The 21,677-nt window shown below is 42.7% G+C and overlaps 1 protein-coding gene across 1 annotated transcript in view; it reads left to right on the forward strand.

The window, feature by feature from the left end:
- The window catches only part of SVOPL (SVOP like), a 58,980-nt gene that overhangs the window by 12,388 nt on the left and 24,915 nt on the right, over window positions 1–21,677 (forward strand). The window contains exons 6-13 of the mRNA XM_057732823.1: window positions 418–481; window positions 3,208–3,333; window positions 4,389–4,517; window positions 12,194–12,267; window positions 16,750–16,955; window positions 17,737–17,848; window positions 18,567–18,648; window positions 20,586–20,675. Coding sequence (XP_057588806.1) covers window positions 418–481; window positions 3,208–3,333; window positions 4,389–4,517; window positions 12,194–12,267; window positions 16,750–16,955; window positions 17,737–17,848; window positions 18,567–18,648; window positions 20,586–20,675 — 883 coding nt within the window. The remainder of the gene's footprint in view (window positions 1–417; window positions 482–3,207; window positions 3,334–4,388; window positions 4,518–12,193; window positions 12,268–16,749; window positions 16,956–17,736; window positions 17,849–18,566; window positions 18,649–20,585; window positions 20,676–21,677) is intronic.

Here is a 21,677-nt window from a genome sequence, read left to right on the forward strand (position 1 = left end):
ATTTTTATGGAGGCTTCATCACATAGGCGTGATTGATTATTAATTCATTTTCCAGCCCCTCTCTTCTCTTCAGAGGAATGTGGGTAGGGCTGAAAGTTCCAAGATTCTAGTCATGGCTTGGTTTTTCTAGACCAGCCCCCACCCAGGACTCATCAAAGGTCACTCATTAGAGCAAATGATGCTCCTATCATCCTTGAAATCCCAAGGAATTTTCAGGAACTCTGTTGGGAACTGGGGTCAAAGACCAAATATTAGCAGGAACCAGAGACAGAGAGTAACATACATATTTCTTATCATTTTACAATGATGAATGTTTATATTTTTGAATTATTTATCCCTGTGATGAGAAAAATTATTTTTTTTAAAAGTCATTTGGTTTTATAAAAGCATAATTGTGTTTTCTCCCCTCCTGTTTAGGCTGATCATAAAGACTGAATTTTTACCTACAAAATATCGAGGCTATATGCTCCCCTTGTCTCAGGTAAGGTAAAATGGGAGTTCTACCCAGTCTTCTGATCCTGTAGGATATGGTATACATGGATTTTCTTCTGCTTGGTTGATTTTTCTTTGATTAGCACACTCCTATTACTTGGTACCAACCAAAGGGCATTAGGGATGCTTGATTCCAGAGGTCCAGTTCCAAGGTTTTCTGAACCAGGACTTCTATCATCCAGCAGCAGCATTTATTTATTTCAATTTTTTCGGCCGCTCTGCACGGCATGCAGAATCTTAGTTCCCTGACCAGGGATGGAACCCATGTCCCCTGCAGTGGAAACATGGAGTCTTAACCACTGGACCACCAGGGAAATCCCCAGCAACAGCATTTGGAACACAGTAAGCCCTTCCTCAGGAAACATCCTGCTGGCTGGTTTCACTAGAATGACAGAAGACTCAGTGGGGAGACACAGCCGCCACCCCTTTTAGAGTCTTCTTGTGGACACTAGTGTCTGCAAGTCCAAAACTGGCCCATGCCGGTGGGAACTTCCATAATTGCCTCCTCCCAGAGGAGCCATTTATCCAGGTGAGAAGATGGGGATGCTCCCCCGGCCTCCTCAGACTCCTGCTGGCTACTGACTAGAGGTTTTGCATCCAGAAGCTATGTCAGTCTAGGTGCCCTTGTACCATCGTTGATGTTATTGTTATCCAGAAGCCCTCACTTTCAGAGCCCAGGAAAGTGATGACCTTCCCACTGAAGCATTATGTATTTGGCAATAAATAAAGCAGCAGGAGAACATTTTAAATGCTATGTTTAACTTTTCTGACGCTAAATTCAGGCAACGAAAAAATTAGAAAGAACCTAATGAAGACTGAATGCTAACTCTTTACATTCCTCCCAGCTTTCTTCTTCTGTCTTTGTTAAGATGAATGCCCGCACTTTTAATCGTTAGTGGTTGGATTTTATACTTAATGCTATTTAATGGGCATAATCCTATTCAAGTTCATCTGTGAACATTTTCTCTTCCACCTGCTACTCATTCTTTGTCATAGTTCCTGGTTGTGTCTTCTCCTTGCTGGTCTTATTATCCAGGTCTCCTGGGGTCATCTATGGATAATTGATGAGTCCAATGGTTTTTGCTGTCTGTGTAGCTATTATTGCCCCCAAATTTATCTGCAACCAGGATATGTACAACCAAGAGCATGTCCTTGAACTTCAGACCCAGATAGCCCATCACTTGAATATCCTATAGGCTGAAAGTCACTTGAATATCCTATAGGCTCCTCAAATACAACATTCATAGACCTAATCTATTCATGTTCCTCTGGGGCCTCTTATGTCCATGTTTCCACTTGCAGTTAATAGCAAGCACTGTCCCCTCTGTTGTCTGAGCCACACATTCAAGAGCCGTCCTGGACCCCTCCCTTTCCCTCACCTCCATTCCGTCAGTCACCAAGCCCCACTGATTCATCCCGTTAGTGGACCTTCAACTGCAGTGTCCATCGGTGAATCCTGTCGCCTTTACCTCCAAAATGTGTGCCAGTTCCATCAGATAAAAAAACTTTTTTTTGCCATTTCACTACTGAAATCTTTTTCAATGCCATGTCATCTGTTACCTGGTCTATTGCAGTGCTTCTTACTGGCCTTCTTACATGTTACCTCTTCAGAAAGATCATCCCTGACCACTCAAGTCACTCTCCATCACATCCCTTTTTTTAAAAATAACTCATCACTTTCTGAAATATTCTTGTTTTTTTAGTAACAGAATTCTTTAGTGATGAAATAGTCACCCCTTAATTAGCCCCACAAAGGGTCTTTTAAAAATTACCTTCTCTCCATTTCTGTGAGGTGGAATAGACTTACTGTCTACTTCTCATCTTCTGATGGGAAAATAATGCTCAGGATAACACTTGGAATTGTTCTAATTCCCAGACTTATGGGGCCTGGTCATAGGTGGCTACCATGTTATTTGTTGATCTAAAATGATCTCCAAGGTAATTTTTCTGTACAAAAAGCAATGTTGAGAAATATTTATACTATGTTACCATTTGTGAACAAGGAACAAAATATATCCTTATTAGCTTGCCTATGTTTAGAACAGCTTTGGAAGGATATAAGAAACTGATGATATTTGTTTCTTCTGAGAAGAGAAACTGGACGGCAGGAAGCTAGGAGTAGCAGAGGGTCTATTCACGGTGCTCTCCTTTGTACCTTGTTATGAACTAGTGAATGTATTATTTATTCAAGAAAAAAAAAGTCTATGTCTTGGGTCCCAGATTTTTTAAGTCTTTGGTGACATTGCTGACCCCGTCTTGCTGAGTCTCCTACTTAACAGACAAGCAAACAGAGTCGTGGAGAAGCGAAGTTAACTACCTCAATTCATCCAAGTCCTGGAGGTGGTGCGGCTTGTCAATCAAAGCCTGTCTCCCATCTCGCTGTCTTGTCTTGTCTTGTCTTTCTGTCTGTCTTTCTTTCTCTCTCTCTCTCTTTCTTTCTTTCTTTCTTTCCTTTCTTTCTTTCTTTCTTTCTTTCTTTCTTTCTTTCTTTCTTTCTTTCTTTCTTTCTTTCTTTCGGGGGTTGTGAGGCTTGTAGGATCTTAGTTCCCCCACCAGAGACTAAACACATGCCCTTGGGAGTGAAAGCGTGGAGTCCTAACCACTGGACCACCAGGGAATTCCTCCCTCTTACAATTGCAGTGCAGAACAGGGTGGCTCCTGGAGGGGATGTGGAGTGCACTCAACAGGAGGACTCTGACCTTCCCTCTCCCCCAGGTTTTCTGGCTAGCCGGCTCCCTGCTCATCATTGGCCTGGCCTCCGTGGTCATCCCCACCATCGGGTGGCGCTGGCTCATCCGCGTTGCCTCCATCCCTGGCATCATCCTCATCATGGCCTTCAAGGTGACCAAGCTCATGGGCTCCCACTTGGCCTCCCCTCCAGCTGACCCAGTGGCCTTCTTGCCCCACAGAGGGCTTTCTCCCTCCTTTATTTAAGTATCTGTCTCAGTCGGCTCCAATGGAAAGGGTGTTTTGCCAGGGCTAATGCACAAACCCAGTCATGAAGGAGTAAATGCAGAATATGTTTAGGGGAGAGCAGGAAGGCTGGAATGGCTGGAGTGCAGGGTGATGGTGGGAGGCCAGCTGAAAGGACGGGCCTGTGTCCAGATTACAAAAAGGGGGTGTGGAAGTTGTTATGTGCGGGGAAGCTGGTGCACGGCTGTGTGGAGGCTGGACAGGAGGGAAGATGGAAAAGGTCAGAAAAGCAGGTAGAAATGGTGAGATTAAACCCAGTGGGTGATGAGGAGGACCTGAACCACCCCCTGGCTGGGAAATGGGGCAGAGGATGCTGCTGGGGAAGATGCTTTGCTGAGGAAGAACCCACTGGCCTTCACTGGGTGGAGGCACCAAGGGGTAGGGAGCCCTTCAGGTTGATTCTCAAGGTCCCAGCATGAGTGGAGGGCTGTCCTGTTTTCTGAGTGTGTTGTTCAAAATATGCCATAATCCGTGGGTCGCGGCATCTACAATCAGGATGCTTCCTCCACTTGTGGGTACTGGAGGTCCTGTCGTGGTCACCCTTTAGGTTCTTGCACTGTGGGAGGTCCTGGGGTTCCTGGGGAGGGCCCGGTGAGGGAGCAGTGGAGAGAGAGCAGGGCCCCTGGGCAGCGGCTGTTTACAGATTGGATATAAGAATTTCATTGTGTTAAGCAGATGGGTCAAACGGGTGTGAAGCTCAGTATCAATCAACTGCCGTCCAAGATGGAACTATGATGAGGAGAAGGCAACTTTTTGTTCAACTAGGATTGCACGAGGATACCTATTATATTGTTGCTGTAAAGCTTGCTATTTCCTTTCCCAGCTCGGGAAACTGGGAGAGTGTAGTGTATGGAACTGTAATAGCCGTACCTCCGGGGTCCACAGCAGTTGTAACTCAGATGTTCTTTGTCATTTGTTCCCAGTTTATTCCTGAATCTGCTCGGTTCAATGTCTCCACTGGGAACACTCAGGCTGCCCTGGCTACGCTGGAGCGCATCGCCAAGATGAACCGCTCAGTCATGCCGGAAGGGAAGCTGGTGGAGCCCATCCTGGTGAGTTCTTCTCCCCCAATCAGGGGTCGCCAGAAATCCCCTTAGTGGTGGAAGGCTAGAGGGAAGGGAACCTGGGCCCTCTATTCCTGCCCCTGGAAAGGAGCAGAGGAAACTGAGACTAAATCCTGCTCTACCGAGAGCCAAGTGGCACAAAGTTACCTACCGTCACTTTTTTAGAGGGCCGGGACGGGGAGGGTGGCGGGGGGAGGCGGGGGGAGTCGAGGGAGGGAGGGAATATGAGGATATGTGTATAAATACAGCTGATTGACTTTGGTGTACCTCAAAAACTGGTACAAGAGTGTAAAGCAATTATATTCCAATAAAAAAAAAGAAAAAAATTTATTGATGTGTAGTTGATTTACAATGTTGTTTAATTTCTGCTGTATAGCAAAATGACTCAGTTATACACATATATTCTTTTTCAGAATTCTTTTCCACTATGGTTTATCACAGGGTATTGAATGTAGTTCCTTGTGCTGTACAGTAGGGCCTTGTTGTTTATCCATTCTAAGTGTAATAATTTGCATCTGTTGTACTAACCCCAAACTCCCAGTCCATCCCTCTCCTTCCTCCACCTCCCCCTTCACTACCACAAGCCTGTTCTCTGTCTGTGAATCTGTTTCTGTTTTGTAGATACGTTCATTTGTACCATATTTTAGATTCGTATGGTATTTCTATTTCTGACTACACTTAGTGTGATAATCTCTAGTTGTATCCGTGTTGCTGCAAATGGTATTTTTTCATTCTTTCTTATGGTTGAGTAATATTCCGTTGTATATACATGCCACATCTTCTTTGTCCACTCATTTGTTGATGGACATTTCAGTTGCCTTCATGTCTTGACTATTGTAAATAGTGCTGCTATGAACATTGGAGTGCATGTATCTTTTGGGATTATAGTTTTCTCCAGATACATGCCCAGGAGTGGGATTGCTGGATCATATGGCAACTCTATTTTTAATTATTTTTGTGGAAGCTCCATACTATTCTCCATAGTGGCTGTACCAGTTTACATTCCCACCAATGGTGTAGGGGGGTTCCATTTTCTGCACACCCTCTCTAGCATTTATTATTTGCAGACTTTTTAATGATGGCCATTCTGACTGCCAACCATCACTTTTCTCATCAACGAAATGGAAATAATAACACCAACCTTGCAGAGCTAGTCAAATGATTTAGCCCCTCTGTTTATAGGCAAGAGGTTGTTTTATTATTTTATTTTCCTTGTATTGGCCTTGTCTTATTGATATCAAATGGATAAACCTCATTAAATGATTTTTTAAAAACAGAATTTGGCCTTTAAATTCTATTGGTTCCAGGATTGTCAAGGTCAATCTATAATTATGCCTCACACCAGCCCAGACCACCCACTTCACCTCCCTGCAGGCAGGTCAATCACAGGCCCTTGGAAGAGCTTTCCGGCACTGCCTTCCTCACCTGTCCTGCTATCTCCGAGACAGTTTATGTGAGATAGGAATTAACCTCTTTGAATGTTTGGTAAAGCTTATCTGTAAAGTAGTTTATACCTAATATTTATTTTAAGATGAATGGTAAGAGAATAACTGGGGGGGAGTGTGTCAGAAAGAGGAGTTTTTAAAACTATCATTCAGTCTCTGTAAATGTCAATGCCTACTTATGTTTAATACTCTTGATTGAGTCAATTTTGGTAATATATATTTTAAACAATTGCCCAGTTCATCTGGGGTTTCAAATTTATCGGTATAAAATTATTCTCAGGGTACTCTTATGTTTCAAGTATCTACTGTATATGTTCTCTTTTTCACTTTTAGTATGATTTATTTGTGCCTCCTTTTTTCTGTGGTTCTCTTACTAGAGGTTTGTCTATTTTATTAAACTTCAAAGAATGAGGGTTTTTTGTTTTTGTTGTTCTCTTTATCAGTTTTCTTGGTAGTCTCATTAATTTCTACTCCTTATTTTTACTTCTTTGGCTTTTTATGTTCTAGCTTCTTGAGTTCAGTATTTAGCTCATTTATTTTCAGTCTTTTGATTTTTAATAAACCATTTGGCTGCATTCATCAAGTTTTGTTGCAGAGTAATTTTATTTTTATTTCTATTGTGTAACTGCTATGAGTTTCTCTTTAACCAATGAGTTATTTTTTAATGATCTTTTTATTCTTCATTTCTAATTTAATTGCATTTTGGCCAGAGCATATTGTCAATTATTTCGTTTTTATTGAGACTTCTTTCATTCTCTACATAGTGACTTTTTATTAATATTCCATGTGTGCTGGAGAAGGACATGTATTCCTATTGGGCATATGTACATGTATATATTGTTATATTCAATACATTGTTAATTGTGTCATGTAAATGTCTGATACCTGTTCTAGATTTTGCCAGGTTCAGCTAATAGGTTTTCAATAAGACTGTGGTTTTGTTAGTTTCTCCTTATAGGTCTGACAGTTTACTCTGCATATTTTGAAGCTATCTTGCTGCATCCTAGCATATGATTGACTTATTCAGTGTGTGGATTGATCTTACTACCTGAAGTATTTCTTTATAATGTTTTGGGTCTTAAATTTTATTTTCTTTCATACTAATATGTCAAAACTAGTTTGGGTTAACGTTTTCCTGGTATACCTTTTTCTAGCTCTTCATTTTTAATTGTTTATGTTGCTTTGCTTTAAATGTATTTCTTATAAGTAAATAGCTGATCTTTTTTTTTTTATTCAGTCTGATAGTCTGTGTCTTTTAATAATGAATTTGATCCATTTGTAGCTATTGTGGTTACTGACATACTTGGACTTACTTCTCTTGTTCATTTTCTGTTTTCTCTTAACTGTCTTTTCATTTCTGCTTTCTTTCTCTTTTCTCCTATTAGATTGATTCAGTTTGTTCCACACCCCTCTCCACCCCCACCATGTTTCCTTCTACTGGCTGGGAACTTATGCACTCTATTTCTTTTATTATAGCCCTTAAATATTGAAAATGTGCACCTACAATAGCTAATATCATCTGGTATCTTTATCTGCCTTCTGAACAATATGAGAACCTTAAACATGTTCATTCTGGTTTGCCCATCTCATCTTCCAAATCATTTTTGTCTGGTACTTTAATTTCATGTTGTTCATAAATTGCCCTGAATTAGGCATTGTTTTAAAGTTAGTATCTTTTTAGATTTATTAATGTTTTTATTACCTTTTTATTGGTGTCAAACTTAATTTTTACAACCACATTCTTGTATCCCTCTCCTTTTTGTTGGGTTAATTTGGTTTCATATTTAATATGTAAATGTTGGATCTGTGTGGGTTTAATTGGATATAAAAAGCATGGTACAGATCTAGCTTTGCAATATCCAAATAGCTAACCAGTATGTTAGCACTTATGTATTTTTATTGAATAATCCATCCCCTATATATTTGAATTTATTGTTGAATATTATGTTCTAAATGATATGTTTGTAGATTCAAATATATGGGATTTATTATATAATAAACAGAGCATTTCATATTGTTGGGAAAAGGATACAGGTTAGTTGTTGGTCTAATATAACACTCTTAATTACAGTATTTTGGAATACAATTTTCATATTTAGTTAGGTATGTACTCCTTGTCCAAGTCCTTTTTCAGCATTTTCCAAGCTATTTTCTCAGTCCTATTTTTCTAGAACACCTTTGAAGTAAAGTGGGAGTGAAGATCTCTTTACGATTCTATTTTTATTTCCTTTGGATATATACCCAGAAGTGGGATTGCTGGATCATACAGCAGTTCTATTTTTAATCTTCTGAGGAATATCCATACTGTTTTCCATAGTGGCTGCACCAGTTTATGACAGAGCCTCTTCTTGACCTGGCTCTTGCTTCATACCTGAGATGGGCCCAGAGCAGCAACAGCTCTCCCCACCCACCTCCCCAAAATCTTACTCTCTTGGGGATTGTGTGGCCACAGCAGGACAGGTGATGTCCAAGTATAAAGATCTTAAGTGTCCTACACACAAGTGAGAGATGGGCTTTTCTGGGTGTTTCTGACTGGTTTCCCAGGACATCACAGATGACAAAAGCATTGTAATCCCACTGCCATCTGGCCTGCTGCTGGACGTGTTAAGTGTGAGATAGTGTGCTCAATAATAATGCAAAAATGAGGATTACATGTCCCAAACTTCCCCACACTCACAATTGTAGCTTGGTAAGGTATTCTCACTTTGCTTCATGGAGTGTTTCCTCTAATTATTACGCATGCCTCAAAACCTAATTGTGAAGCAAGAAAGTCAAGCTTTTGGGGAGTTCCCTGGTGATCCAGTGGTTAGGACTCTGTACTTCCACTGCAGGGGGCATGTGTTCCTTCCCTGGTTGGGGAACTAAGATTCTGCATGCTGCGTGACATGGCCAAAAAAAAAAAAAGGAAACTCAAGCTTTCTTCCAAAGAAGTAAGGATGATTCTGTTACTCTAATTTATTTTCTGGATTTTAGAAATAAGCTCTTGTGATTCAGAGGTCAGGACCCTACTAGTAGGCAGTATCAGATCTCTCCCACCTTCCTACCAAGATACTGACAATTATGTCTTATCATGAAAAGCATGGTGGGAAGACTAGTTGTTAGGTAACAATGATTAAATGAAGGAAGTGATAGTGCTTTGTAGAGACTGGCATATAATCTTTTAAGTGGCTATGAAATTTTGATTGTTAATATATAAAAAATAAAATTGGTTGCAGAGAGAGAAAAAGAATTTTAGCAGAGACAACTTAAAACCATGGATAGCTGAATGATCATGAGGGTCCAATTCCAACCATTTTTTAAAAATAAATTTATCTATCTATCTATTTATTTATTTATTGGCTGTGTTGGTTCTTTGTTGCTGTGCATGGGTGTGCGGGCATTCTCTAGTTGCCGTGAGCGGGGGCTACTCTTTGTTGTGGTGCTGGATTTCTCATTGCAGTTGCCTCTCTTATTGCGGAGCACAAGCTCTAGGTGCACGGGCTTCAGTAGTTGTGGCACACGGGCTCAGTAGTTGTGGCTTGTGGCTTGCGAACTCTAGAGCACAGGCTCAGTAGTTGTGGCGCAAGGGCTTAGTTGCTCTGTGGCATGTGGAATCTTCCTGGACCAGGGATCAAACCCGTGTCCACTGTATTGGCAGGCCGATTCTCAACCACTGCACCACGAGGGAAGTCCCTCCAACCATTTTTGATGTATATTTTTTTTTCTTTGAACCCAGTATTTGTTCTGGGAGTGAAGAGCACCAAGGTCACTTCTCTCCTCTTTCCTTTTTTTCCTCCTCTTTCCTCCCTGTTCCACCCTCCTCCTCTATCTCCTATCCCCCATCCTTCATCCTCATCCCCACTCCCCTACCTTCCCTCTGCCACTGTGTATTAGTTCACCTGGGCTGCCATAACAAAATAGCACAGACTGGATGGCTTAAACAACAGAGATTTATTTTCTCGCAATTCTGGAGGCTAGAAATTCAAGGTCAAGTTGTTGCAGAACTGATTTCTTCTGAGCCCCTTTCCTTGGCTTTTGGATGTCCATCTTCTCCCTGTATCTTCACCTCATCTTCCCTCTGTGTGTGTCAGTGTCCTAATCTCCTCTTTTCACAAGAACATCAGTCATAATTGGTTTATAATTCACCCTAATGACCTCATTTAGCTCAATTACCTCTTTTTTTTTTTTTTGGCTGCACTGCACTGCTTGCAGGATCTTAAGTTCCCTGACCAGGGATTGAACCTGGGCCCTGGCAGTGAAAGCACTGATTCCTAACCACTGGACTGTCAGGGAGGTCCCCAATTACCTCTTTAAAGACCTCATCTCCAAGTAAAGTCCCACTCTGAGGTTAGGACTCCAGCATATGAATTTGGGGCAACATAAATCTTCTAAGAACCACCCTCCCTCCTCCAGCCCCCTCTATATTCTCAGTTGTCTCTCTACATTCTCCCTCCTCCCTCTTACATCCTTCCCCTTTCTCCTCCTCCCTTCTTCCTCCCACTTTATTCTCTTGACTTCAGCTTGCCGTCTCCATCCATCATGCCCATTAGACGATCTTGTTCTTCTCCATGGTGGTCTATTGAGCAAGGCCCTGTGGATACAGAGCTGTAAGCAATAGACCTTGCCTTCAAGTCTCTCAAATCTGGTTAGAGAGATGAGACTTACACAGGAAAGAATAATGAAACAGAGCCCAGATGCTCAGAACCAGGCGAGTGGCCCAGGCGGCAGAGTGTGTAGGATCAGGGCAGAGAGGTGACCGTGGTGAGCCAGTGCAATGGAAGCCACCTTCAGGGAGAAGCAGGGCAGACACTGCACACTGACGGGAGAGGCAGCCTCAGGGGAAGAGAAAGGCCACCGCTGGCAGGAGAAACAGGGTGAGCCGAAACCAAAGGTAGGAATGCGCAGTGAGTTTGGTCACATGCGTGGTTGTCAGAATGGCACACAGAGGAGGCTGGGGAAGATGCTGTGGGCAGTGGAGCCTCTGCAACTTCACTCCCAGTGCATTGAGATGAAAGGCTTTGGGGGATGTCTGAGGAGGGGCCACACCATGGAGGAGGTGAATAAGTCCAGCCATTTGGATTGTAGCCAAAGGTTCGGAACCAAATGACTTATTGGGGTGAAATTTATATATTTATATGTAACTCAGCTTTCTGAGTCTCCAGTGACACTGGGGAAGGTGAGGGGACCATAAGCACATCTAAACCCAGGGGACATGGCAGAGAAGCAAGTGGGCAAGACTCAGGATTAGTGCATGGGAAACCGGGACTCCAGACTGGCTTTGCCTCCAAACAGCTGTGTGATCTTGGGCAAGTCACTTACCCACTCTGGGCCATATATTCTGTGTTGGAAAATAGGAGGATAGGGCCAGATCAGAGGTTTTCCAAAGAGGAATAGCCAGATCCCTGATATGTAAAGCAGTGGAAAGTGAGTGTCAGTTTCTTGAGTTCACCCACAATGAAATCTAGGAGCTGAGCCTACAAGTCACATAAGCAAAAGACCTCTAAGTTCTCTGCAAGCTCTTTCTGTGACAACAAAATCCAGGACTCCCAGACCACACTTCTGGTCTCCCTGGGGCGGGGGTCCTGTAATCTCAGGTCGACTTGTAAGAAAAGAGTAGTTGGTTTTCACCTGAGCACCCCCCGGCCGAAACATTCCTAGCTTTACATAAAAATCCATTACTGCCCAATCATATATAACCTGTACGTATTTATTTTGATCCAAACTTACTTAATAGGCACTGACAATGAACAAGAATTTTATACTAATTACCCTAAAAATACACAAAGAAATTGGGTAATGTATCCTCTTTTCAAATTTAGGCCACTTGTTTTTTATACAAGCCTCACACTCTTTTTTAATATTAGGTTTTTTTCATTTTAATGTTAATGTTGAAAGAATCTCCCATTGGTTTTACAGTTGCTTTTCATGTATCCTTCTATTTTCTGTTCTCGCCAGCGCTGGTGAGAAGACGAGAGTGAAAGGGTTAGCATCTTAAATTCAATGAGTTTTGGTACTTGCCAATGATAATAAAAAGTATGTGAAGACTGATTGGCTGAGATGATGTGTGTTAAAAACAGTATTTGTGGATTTGGGTGAGGGGTATCAGGGGAGCTGAGTGGCTGTCTCACCCCACCACGTTCCCATGTTGTTCGTGTTTTCTGTGATCTAAAATATTAGAGTCCACCTTTGCCTGTCATTAACCCACTAAATCTATTCTGTCTCCTGCTTTCACTACCCCAGGAGAAAAGAGGAAGATTTGCAGACCTATTGGATGCTAAATATTTACGGACCACGTTACAGATCTGGGTCATATGGTAAGAATGGAATTATTTCAAAACTAGGTTTAAATAAACAGACATTTTCAGTGGGAGAAAGACCACTGAAGTAAATCCCTTCTGAATGCTCTGGGGAGAAAACACAAGGCAGACACCAGCAATGCCTTATCTTTCTGCTAATACCACCAACCAAAAAATAGATATAAAATAACAATATAAAAAGAGAGAGAAAGAAAAAAAAAATCCAAATCATCTACAACCAGTTTTTAAATTTTTCATCTGACTGTAAGAGCTCTGTACTAACCTTTTGCAGCCTGGTCTCTTCCCTCACCACATTCCAGGAACTGATCCTCTGAGGTCACTGATAATCAAATTTAAAGGAATAGACTCAGTGGTCCTCTCTGTGCAGCCATGACCTTGAATAAGCAAAGATTTTCTAAACAGGACAGAAGAACTGCTAACTCTAAAGGAAAAGACTGGACTTCCCTGGTGGTGCAGTGGTTAAGAATCTGCCCTGCCAATGCAGGGAACACAGGTTTGATCCCTGGGCCAGGAAGATCCCACATGCCATGGAACAACTAAGCCCGAGAGCCACAACTACTGAGCCTATGTGCTGCAACTACTAAAGCCCATGCACCTAGAGCCTGTGCTCCACAACAAGAGAAGCCACCACACTGAGAAGTCTGCACAGTGTAGTGAAGAGTAGCCCTTGCTCACTGCAACTAGAGAAAGCCCACATGCAGCAACAAAGACCCAATGCAGCCAAAAATAAAATAAATAAACAAATAAATAAATTAAAAAATAATAAAGGAAAAGATCGTTGAGTTTGTCTACATTAAATTAGGAACACTGTGTCCTGAGAGATCCTGAAGAGCCCGAAAGGTAAGGCACCAACTGAAAGAAGCCATTTCCAATATACATGTCCAATAAATTGTGTGTACATGTTATATATATGATTAACATATATAATTAATTAAAAATTAATATATAATTTTTTTTCAACAAGAAAAACATATACAACACAGTAGAGAAATAGGCAAATGTCTTGAACAGGCACTTGACTAAAATTGTGTATCAAATAAACATATGAAAACATGTTCAACCTTAAAGTCATCAGGGAGACGCAAATTAAAGCCAAATAAAATGCCTTAGAGGGCCAGGACAGGGAGGGTGGGAGGGTGGGAGGGAGTCTTGGGAGGGAGGTGATATGGGGATATGTGTGTAGATACAGCTGATTCACTTTGGTGTACCTCAGGGGCTGGTACAAGAGTGTGGAGAAATTATAGTCCAATAAAGAGCTTAAAAAAAAAAAAAAAAAAAAGAAAGAAAGAAACCCAAGATGATGTTCTTAGCAGCCTGGCTGGTTGGATAAGACATAGGAAACGGCAGAGAACAATGCGTAACTGTTTTAACCAAGAACACAGAAACTTGGCTTCACCGCTATGTGACATCAGGCAAATGCTTTAATGTCTCTGAGGCTCCATTTCCTTACCTGCAAAATGGGAACAATGATGCTATCTGCCTACAGAGTTATTGTGAGGATTACGTGAGACAATCACAATAAACCATTTAGCACTGGAAAAAAAAAACCAAAACCAAAACCAAAAAAAAACCCGAAAAAAACCAAATGAGACTCCATTACAAATCCACCGAAATGGCTAAAATTAAAAGACTGACTATATCAAGTGCTGGGAAGGATGTAAAGTAACTGGAATTTTCCTACACTCCTGATTGGCGTTCTAATTAGCACAACCACTTTGGAAAACTGTTTAGAGGTTTCTATTACAGTTGGAGGTATGCATATCCTATGATTCTGCAATTCTATTCCTAGATTTATACCCAACAGAAATGCATAGTAAAATAAAATAGCATTATTTTATTCATAACATCCCAAGTCTCCAAACAACCCATGTGTCCATCAGTAGTATAATGGATAAATTGTGTTATATTCATAAAATAGAATACTACACAATAATGAAAATGAGAAAACAATGTGGTTGACTCCTACAAATGTAATAATGAGCAAAGAAAGTCAGACACACAGAATACATGTTATGTGATTCCATGTATATAAAATTCAAAACAGTAGAAACTAATCTATCGTGTTTGAAGTTCAGGAAAGTGGTTGTCTATTTGCCTTTCCCAGATATAATCACTAAAAATAGGTTGGCGTCTCCTCTTGACACTTTTGAATTTTTAATATACTCTTAATATTTGGGGAATTCCCTGGTGGTTTAGTGGTTAGGACTCGGTGCCTTGCACTGCCATGGCCCGGGTTCTGTCCCTGGTTGGGGAACTGAGATCCTGCAAGCCGTGCAGCACAGCTAAAAAAACAAAAATACTCTTAATAGTTGGAAATTAAACAGAAAAATATTAAAGCTACCTTAATAACAAGGAAAGATATTGTGATTATTGTCTTCTTTTAAATATTTCATTATGAGAATTTCTAAACGCACATAAAAGTAGGGAGGATACCATGATGAACTGATTTACTCATTGCCCAGGTCTGACAATCACTGACAGTCACCCATATTTGCTTCAGCTGTTTTTTCTGTTCTGGAGTATTTTCAAGTAGGCCCGAGACTTCATGCCATTTCATCCCCAGATACTTCATTAAGAGTCTCAACTACTTGAGGACATTTTCTTAGATGATTCAACCCTAAAATCACACCAACAAGATTAGTCATCACTTTAATATCATCCACTATGCAGATCATATGGGATTTTCCCTGATTGTCCCCATCTGTCTTACACGTGGCTCTTACAACCATTTCTGTGAAAATGAGAGAGGCATGAGGGGGGCTTCTGGGAGGCTGATATTCTTTTTCTTTTTCTTGGCCACACAGCTGGTGGGATCTGCCCAGGGATGGAACCTGGGCCCTCAGTATTGAAAGCACAGAGTCTTAACCACTGGACCACCAGGAAATTCCTGTGATACTCTTTTTCTTGACTTCCATATATGAACTTTTCTGTATGTTGTGTTTATACCTCAATAAAAAAATCTATTAAAGAATAGGCAGAAAGAAAGATAGTAAGAAAATATAAAGCAAAAGAAAAAAACCTTCCATAGCTTCATGGCCTCCAAAAGGCATAATTCTAAAGATGACGCCCAAGATTTCCAACACCTGGTGATTTGATCAAACTTATTTGGATGTGGATGTGAAGCGACTGTGTAGATGTAATTAAGGTTACGAGCCTTAAAACAGGGCCAGTATCCTGGATTAGGCAGGTGGGCTCAATCTAATCACTTGAATCTTTAAAAGGAGAGAAATATCTCCAGCTGGAATCAGAGATGCAGCAGAAGAGAAAGCGTGAGGTGAGGTAGAAGGAGAGCTTCAGCGCACGGGAAGGATGTGAACGGCTGCTGCTGGCTTCGTAGACAAGGAATGAGGGAAGCCTGCAGAAGCTGCAAACCACTGGTCAACACCCAGCAAGGAAAGGGACACGGGTTCTACACCCCCGTGTGGCTGGGTTCTGCCAACTATCTGGGTGAGCTTGGAGATGAATTCTCCCCCAGAAAGTGGAGCAGCCCCGCCTGCACTTTCATTTCTGCCTCATGAGACTCCGAGCAGAGAAGTCAGCCAGAACCGCTGAACTGGTGACCTCCAGAACTGTGAGATAATAACTGTGCCTTGTTTAGAGAACTAAGTCTGTGCTAATTTGCTGCAGCAGCTGCAGAAAACAAATCAAACTGTTTTACTGAGTCTAAGTTCTTACTCTTCCCCACATGACAGGCCCATAAGAGACAAGGTGTTGGGGCAAGTAATGTTGACTTTGTTCGGAAGGTCGGCAAACTGAGAAGATGGTGGACTAAAGTCTTAAAGAACCATCTTAGCTTGGAATAGAATTCAGGCTGCTTTTATACTAAGGGAAAAGGGGAAGCTGGAGGGGTCAAGATTAAAGGGGAAAGGCAGGTTACAGACTTCTTGGAGCCACCTGGCCTTCAAGGGAAGCATAACATTTCTTTGTGCTTGTTCACAAAGCTGGGTCACAAGGGTGCTGCAAAACTTCAAGTCCTTAGCAGTTATTTTTACTTCACCACTCTTATCTCTGCTTATTTGCTAGCTGAAAGCGAAGTTATCATTTATCTGCAAGTAGTAGCCATAACTAACCTGGGACCACCTGGGATGGGGACTTTCTTCAGGGAACTTAATGAGCTATTTGGGCACATGCAACACGTCTCTAATATTTACCTCTTTGTGGTCAGGGCTAACGTAACAGAGCACATCAACTGAAGAATGAGGCAGGCAGTTTCAACGTGGTGTTAGTTCTGTTCTGCCTCTGTTACAAAACTCCTTCCTGGCCTGAGGGGTCCTTCACCCTCTAGTTCCATCCTGCTTTTTCTTGTTAAATCCATTTCCCACCATGCAGCCTCTGGTGAAGGCCCCACCCCCAGCCTCCCCCCTGAAATGTGGCCCCACTTTCCACCCCCTCCTCTCCCCTCCCTGCACCGTCCTGGTGCTACCTCTCCTTCAGGCCTGGCGACAGCTTTTCCTAATGTCCATCTTTTCTTGCTTCCAGGCTGGGCATCTCCTTTGCCTACTACGGGGTCATCCTGGCCAGTGCCGAGCTGCTGGAGCGGGACCTGGTCTGCGGCTCGCGGCCAGAGTCTGAGGTGGTGATGACTGTGGGGGTCTCCGGGGAGAGCCAGGGCCCCTGCCACTGCCACATGTTTGCCCCCTCCGACTACCAGACCATGATTATCAGCACTGTGGGCGAAATTGCTCGTAAGTGTCTCTCTGTATTGGGAGGCTCTCTGTTTTGGGTGGGAGACGTGTACCTCAGAGCCTCAGAGGAGAGACGAGTGGCCTGTCCCGCACGTGGCTCCTACCTGGTAGAAATGGATGAGTCCCCAGATCACGCTGACGTGTCTCCAGCGTGGATCAGTGTGGGGAGGAGAAGTCTGGAGGAGCAGAGCTTTGAATTAGTGCCTTATATCGCTTCTAAGATGCATCCCCCCACATGGTAACATCTCTGAAACTGGGATCTGTCTTACAGTGGCTTGTTAGAGTTCAGTTGAAAGCACTTTCTGCTTTAATAGACAGAAAATAATGGTACTTGAACACCAATGGCATCTTGAATTTGAAAAACAGTATAAAACATTTAAAGTACAGGTCTAGCAAGTTGGCAGTTTACAGTAGACTGACGTGCTGTAATAAGCATCCTTGGGATTTCCTAGGTGGTGCAGTGGCTAAGAATCTGCCTGCCAGTGCAGGGGACATGGGTTCGATCCCTGCCCCAGGAAGATCCCACCAAGGAAAAAAAAAAAAAAAGCATCCTCGACGTAAATTATCCTTTATATACACCAGTGCTTGTCATCCGTGGACCCATATGGGAACAGCACGTTAAAGGAGTCATGAAGGTGATAACAATGTGACTGGGTCTTGGCTGGAATATGCATGAGGTTTGGATTGTTTCCTTCTGAAATGACAAGGAGGGATCCATGCCAGTGCTGATAAATGTCATTTGCTCTCAAGGTTCTGAAAATTCTTTGTCATTTTTTTCTAGTGAATCCTTTAAATATCCTGGGCATTAATTTCCTGGGAAGACGGCTGAGTCTTTCTATTACCATGGGATGTACAGCTTTATTCTTCCTTCTTCTCAATATTTGCACTTCAAGGTATTCTCTCTCTGGTTGCTTTGAAATAATCTAGTTCTGTGCAGTGGTTTGAAAATGAGGCCTCCTGACCCATGGCCTTCAGTGGAGGTCAGGGGCACGTCCCTTTCACGGGGAGAGTAGAGTACAGGCTGCACGTTTGCCTAGAATGAGTAAACAAGCCCCTGCCCCTGGTACCTGCCCTTGCCCTCCCACTCCCCTCTTTCCCGTGACCAGGCCCATTTTTAGCTGTCACAGGGCATGGGTGCCAGAGTGGGGGTATTCCGTTCGCTCACCAAGATATTTCGGATCTTTATGCAAAGGTCCCTAGAGAATGGGGACCCTAGTTGTTGACCGAGTGATCTACACCATTGTCGGGACAGTGATGTAGACAGCATGCCTGTGGTGGGAAAATTCATTGCCCTCTGAATTTGTGACCCTAGAGTGGCCTTATTTATAATATATATGACTTATGCTGAACACTGTACCATTTTGCAGGGGTGGTGGCAGAGGTGTGCTCATCGGGGGGGCCGGGCTAGAGTGGTACACTTTGGGGGGACAGGATTGAAGGTCTGAGTCAGGCTTTTGCGTTAGGACCCCACAGGCAGGCCAGCTGAGGAGCAGCAGCTCCCTCGGGACCTGGCCTCCGTGGGTGTGTGTTGACATCTGTAATGCACTGGGATCAGGGCCCCAGAAGGCCCCCTGTGCTGCCTTTGGTAACGTCTCGCTTCTGGTTCCCTAGTGCCGGCCTCATTGGCTTCCTCTTCATGCTGAGGGCTTTGGTGGCGGCCAACTTCAACACCATCTACATTTATACTGCTGAGGTTAGTTTTGGGGAAGGGGTTGGTGACATCAAGGTGTGTGAGGTGAGCTCCTTAGAGCGGGTGTTCGTCTATAAATAACACATCCCTGGCTTCCGTTGACTTTTCATGTTTTTCTAAAAACATCCTATTAAGATGACAGCAGAAGGTTTATTTGATGTGGCCTTTCTCCTGCCCCATGGGGTCTAGTGAAAACCAGTCTCTGAGAAGAAAGATAGGACCTTCCCCTTTTCTCACGAAACCCCACCCATGTTAAAAACAACTCTTGCCCTCATACCATGCTTCCCAAAGAAATAGGACCCGGTACCTGCATGTTGCTGATAAAATGTAAAGCACCCTATTTCTCTCTCTTTTTGAAATTAGAATGTATGTTTCACCTTTATTCTTTTGAAAGATTACATCCCACTGTCTGTTGTTTGCTGTAGGTAGCTTAAACTCAAATAGTAATTTATTCTTAATTTGTTGAATTACTATATCTACTTAATACATCTACTTCTGAGGGAGCTCCTCAGAAACCCCCGCTTTAAAGAGTGAATATTCTTAGAAATAAGCAACATCTGAATAGGTGACTTAGTGCTTTAACTTGTTTTGTCTTTCATTGAGCTGGAGAAAGTGGTGCTGTAGGGACTGTTAAAGTTGCCTTCATTTTTATCTCGGGAGAGGTAGACGTCTGCTCAGAATACAGATGTGACGTATCAAACCCATTAAAACCACAGAGAAAAATATTCCTTTCCCCTCACACAGATAGAAATTATGACATATTTGACATATGTGTAATACTTTTTTTAGTTCCATTAACAAAATCTTCTAAAATTATTGTGAATTTGTGAACTTAAAAGTCTATGTGTAGTGTGGTGTGCCTCTAAAGTTATGTTTGGAATATTCAATTTAACATATTTTGGAATGTGTTCATTTGAAGGGTCATTTCTAAGTATTTTTTCCCTGATACTTACTGCTTAAAAAAAGAAAAAAAATCAGATGTGTATCTGCAGATGACTGTCTTCTATTTCATCTTCTAGAATTGTAAAAAATGAACAAAAAATATTGATATTAGAGCAAAGATCATCTCTATGTATCTAAATCCATTGTTTTCAATAGCCAGCAGCCTCATTTTCCAGAAAAAGAACAAATCTCTGTGAAAAGGCACTCCACCCCTAGACCTTTTATAAATACTTCCTGTCTCCTGGGGCAGGAAAGCATTTTGTTTTTGCATTTGACAGATGGCGGTTAACATGATGTAGCCAAGTAAGGAGGCCACGTGCTTTGCTTTAGTGAATTGATGAAAACTGTTTGATCAGTATTACATAGCGCTAAGAGAAAAATTTACAAAATTAAAAGCAGCATTCTTTCATATATTCTCCTTATAATCTTCTTTATTAAATTAATTTCTTTATTCAGAATTCTGAAACAGTGAAGTACAGATTGAGGTTTTACCATAAATGCAAAAAAGTTACAGCAAGAAAGGCGGCTCTGCCATAGAGTTTGCAGTGCAAGCATGGTGCATGGTACAGCATGTATCTGGCACGCTGGTCAGTTCTTTTCACTGTATCTGTGTTTGTAGAGGTTTGGTTGGATTGTTATTATCTGGAGAGTATTCTCTTTCCATTCAGTACAACCACCTTTATATGTTTATAGCTCTAAAGTGGAAATCTTCTGTCTGATTCCAAAGCTTACCTTTCTAAAATTATGTTTGGAATATCACACACATATTTTGGAATTTGCTAGCTTAGAGGATGATTTCTAAGCGCTTATTTTCTGATATTGTTAAAATGCAAAGTTGCGTACCTGAGAAAATGAACATCTCTTCTATATCCTATATATCGGTATAGAATACTGGGTGTTTTACGTATCCCAAAGCCTGACCTGGAGAGGGAAGGGCAGAGGACTTGGGAAAGAAGGGGTCTCAACTAACTGATGCTTTCTACCCTCCTCTCCTCCAGGTCTATCCCACGACGATGCGTGCTTTGGGGATGGGGACCAGTGGCTCCCTGTGTCGCATTGGTGCCATGGTGGCACCATTCATAGCCCAGGTACAGCCCAGGAGTCTCTGTGGGGAGAATATATCTAAGGGAGGTGGGGCAAGAGGGGCCTGGATCCCTTCAGGCTAAGGGTTTAACCAAGGATTTGTTTCCTTGAGTTTCCTTGAGGTGCTGTTTTCCCATTGTCTGGTTAATTTGGGTGGGAAAAGAGGCTAAATGAATGCTTCCAGGCTTCCAGTCAATAGCATGTATTGCACTGTGTGCAGGGTTTGGATTTTGCTAGACTTTGTTGGCGGAGGATGCAGTAGACATGGATGACACAAGTTGCTGGAGCAGTTGAATGACAAGGGGCTCCAACCCTGACACTGTCGAGGGTGCAATTGAAAAACAGAGCACGAAAGTGCAGGGAGGCTGAACCTGGGCAGGTTAAGTCCAGTGCTTGGACAAACCAGGCACGGGCTGGGGGAGAATCCAGGGTTGATCTGGACCATTGGGTGGGCCTTGTTTCAGGAGAGAAAGCAAGGAAGATACGGTGACCTGCATGGTCATGGTTCCTCAGAAGGCCAAACAGCTTGCCCCTCTGTACTGATCCTTCTTTTGGCCACAAGAAACAGAAATCCACCTGAGCTGGCTGCAGCCAAAGACGAGAGTGAGGCTGGGCCCTGGGTGGCCTCATCCAGGCAGTGAGGGCTGTCAGGGACCCAGGCTCTGTCCTCCTCACATCTGTCTGGGGCCCGTGGTCACTGAGCATTCAGGCTGTACTCCCTCAAGACCAGTGTGCTATGCTTGCCCACAGATGCGGCCACCCCACAAATCCCAAACATCTGTCCTTAGATCCAGCCATCAGAGGACACCAATGTGCTCTCTGAATCCCAGAAAGACGCTCTCATTGCATCCCGCTGGCCAGGCCTGGTCGGCTGTTCATTCTTGAGCTAAATCAGTTGTGGCCAAGAGTCAGGCGTATGAATGAATGCAGCTGGGGAGGAGCAGCTTTCAGAGAAAGGGGGTTGGCATGGGCTGAACAGACTGTAGTGTGTATTTCATACAATGTAA

Source organism: Hippopotamus amphibius, chromosome 4, assembly GCF_030028045.1.
Source record: "Hippopotamus amphibius kiboko isolate mHipAmp2 chromosome 4, mHipAmp2.hap2, whole genome shotgun sequence".
NCBI lineage: Eukaryota > Metazoa > Chordata > Mammalia > Artiodactyla > Hippopotamidae > Hippopotamus > Hippopotamus amphibius.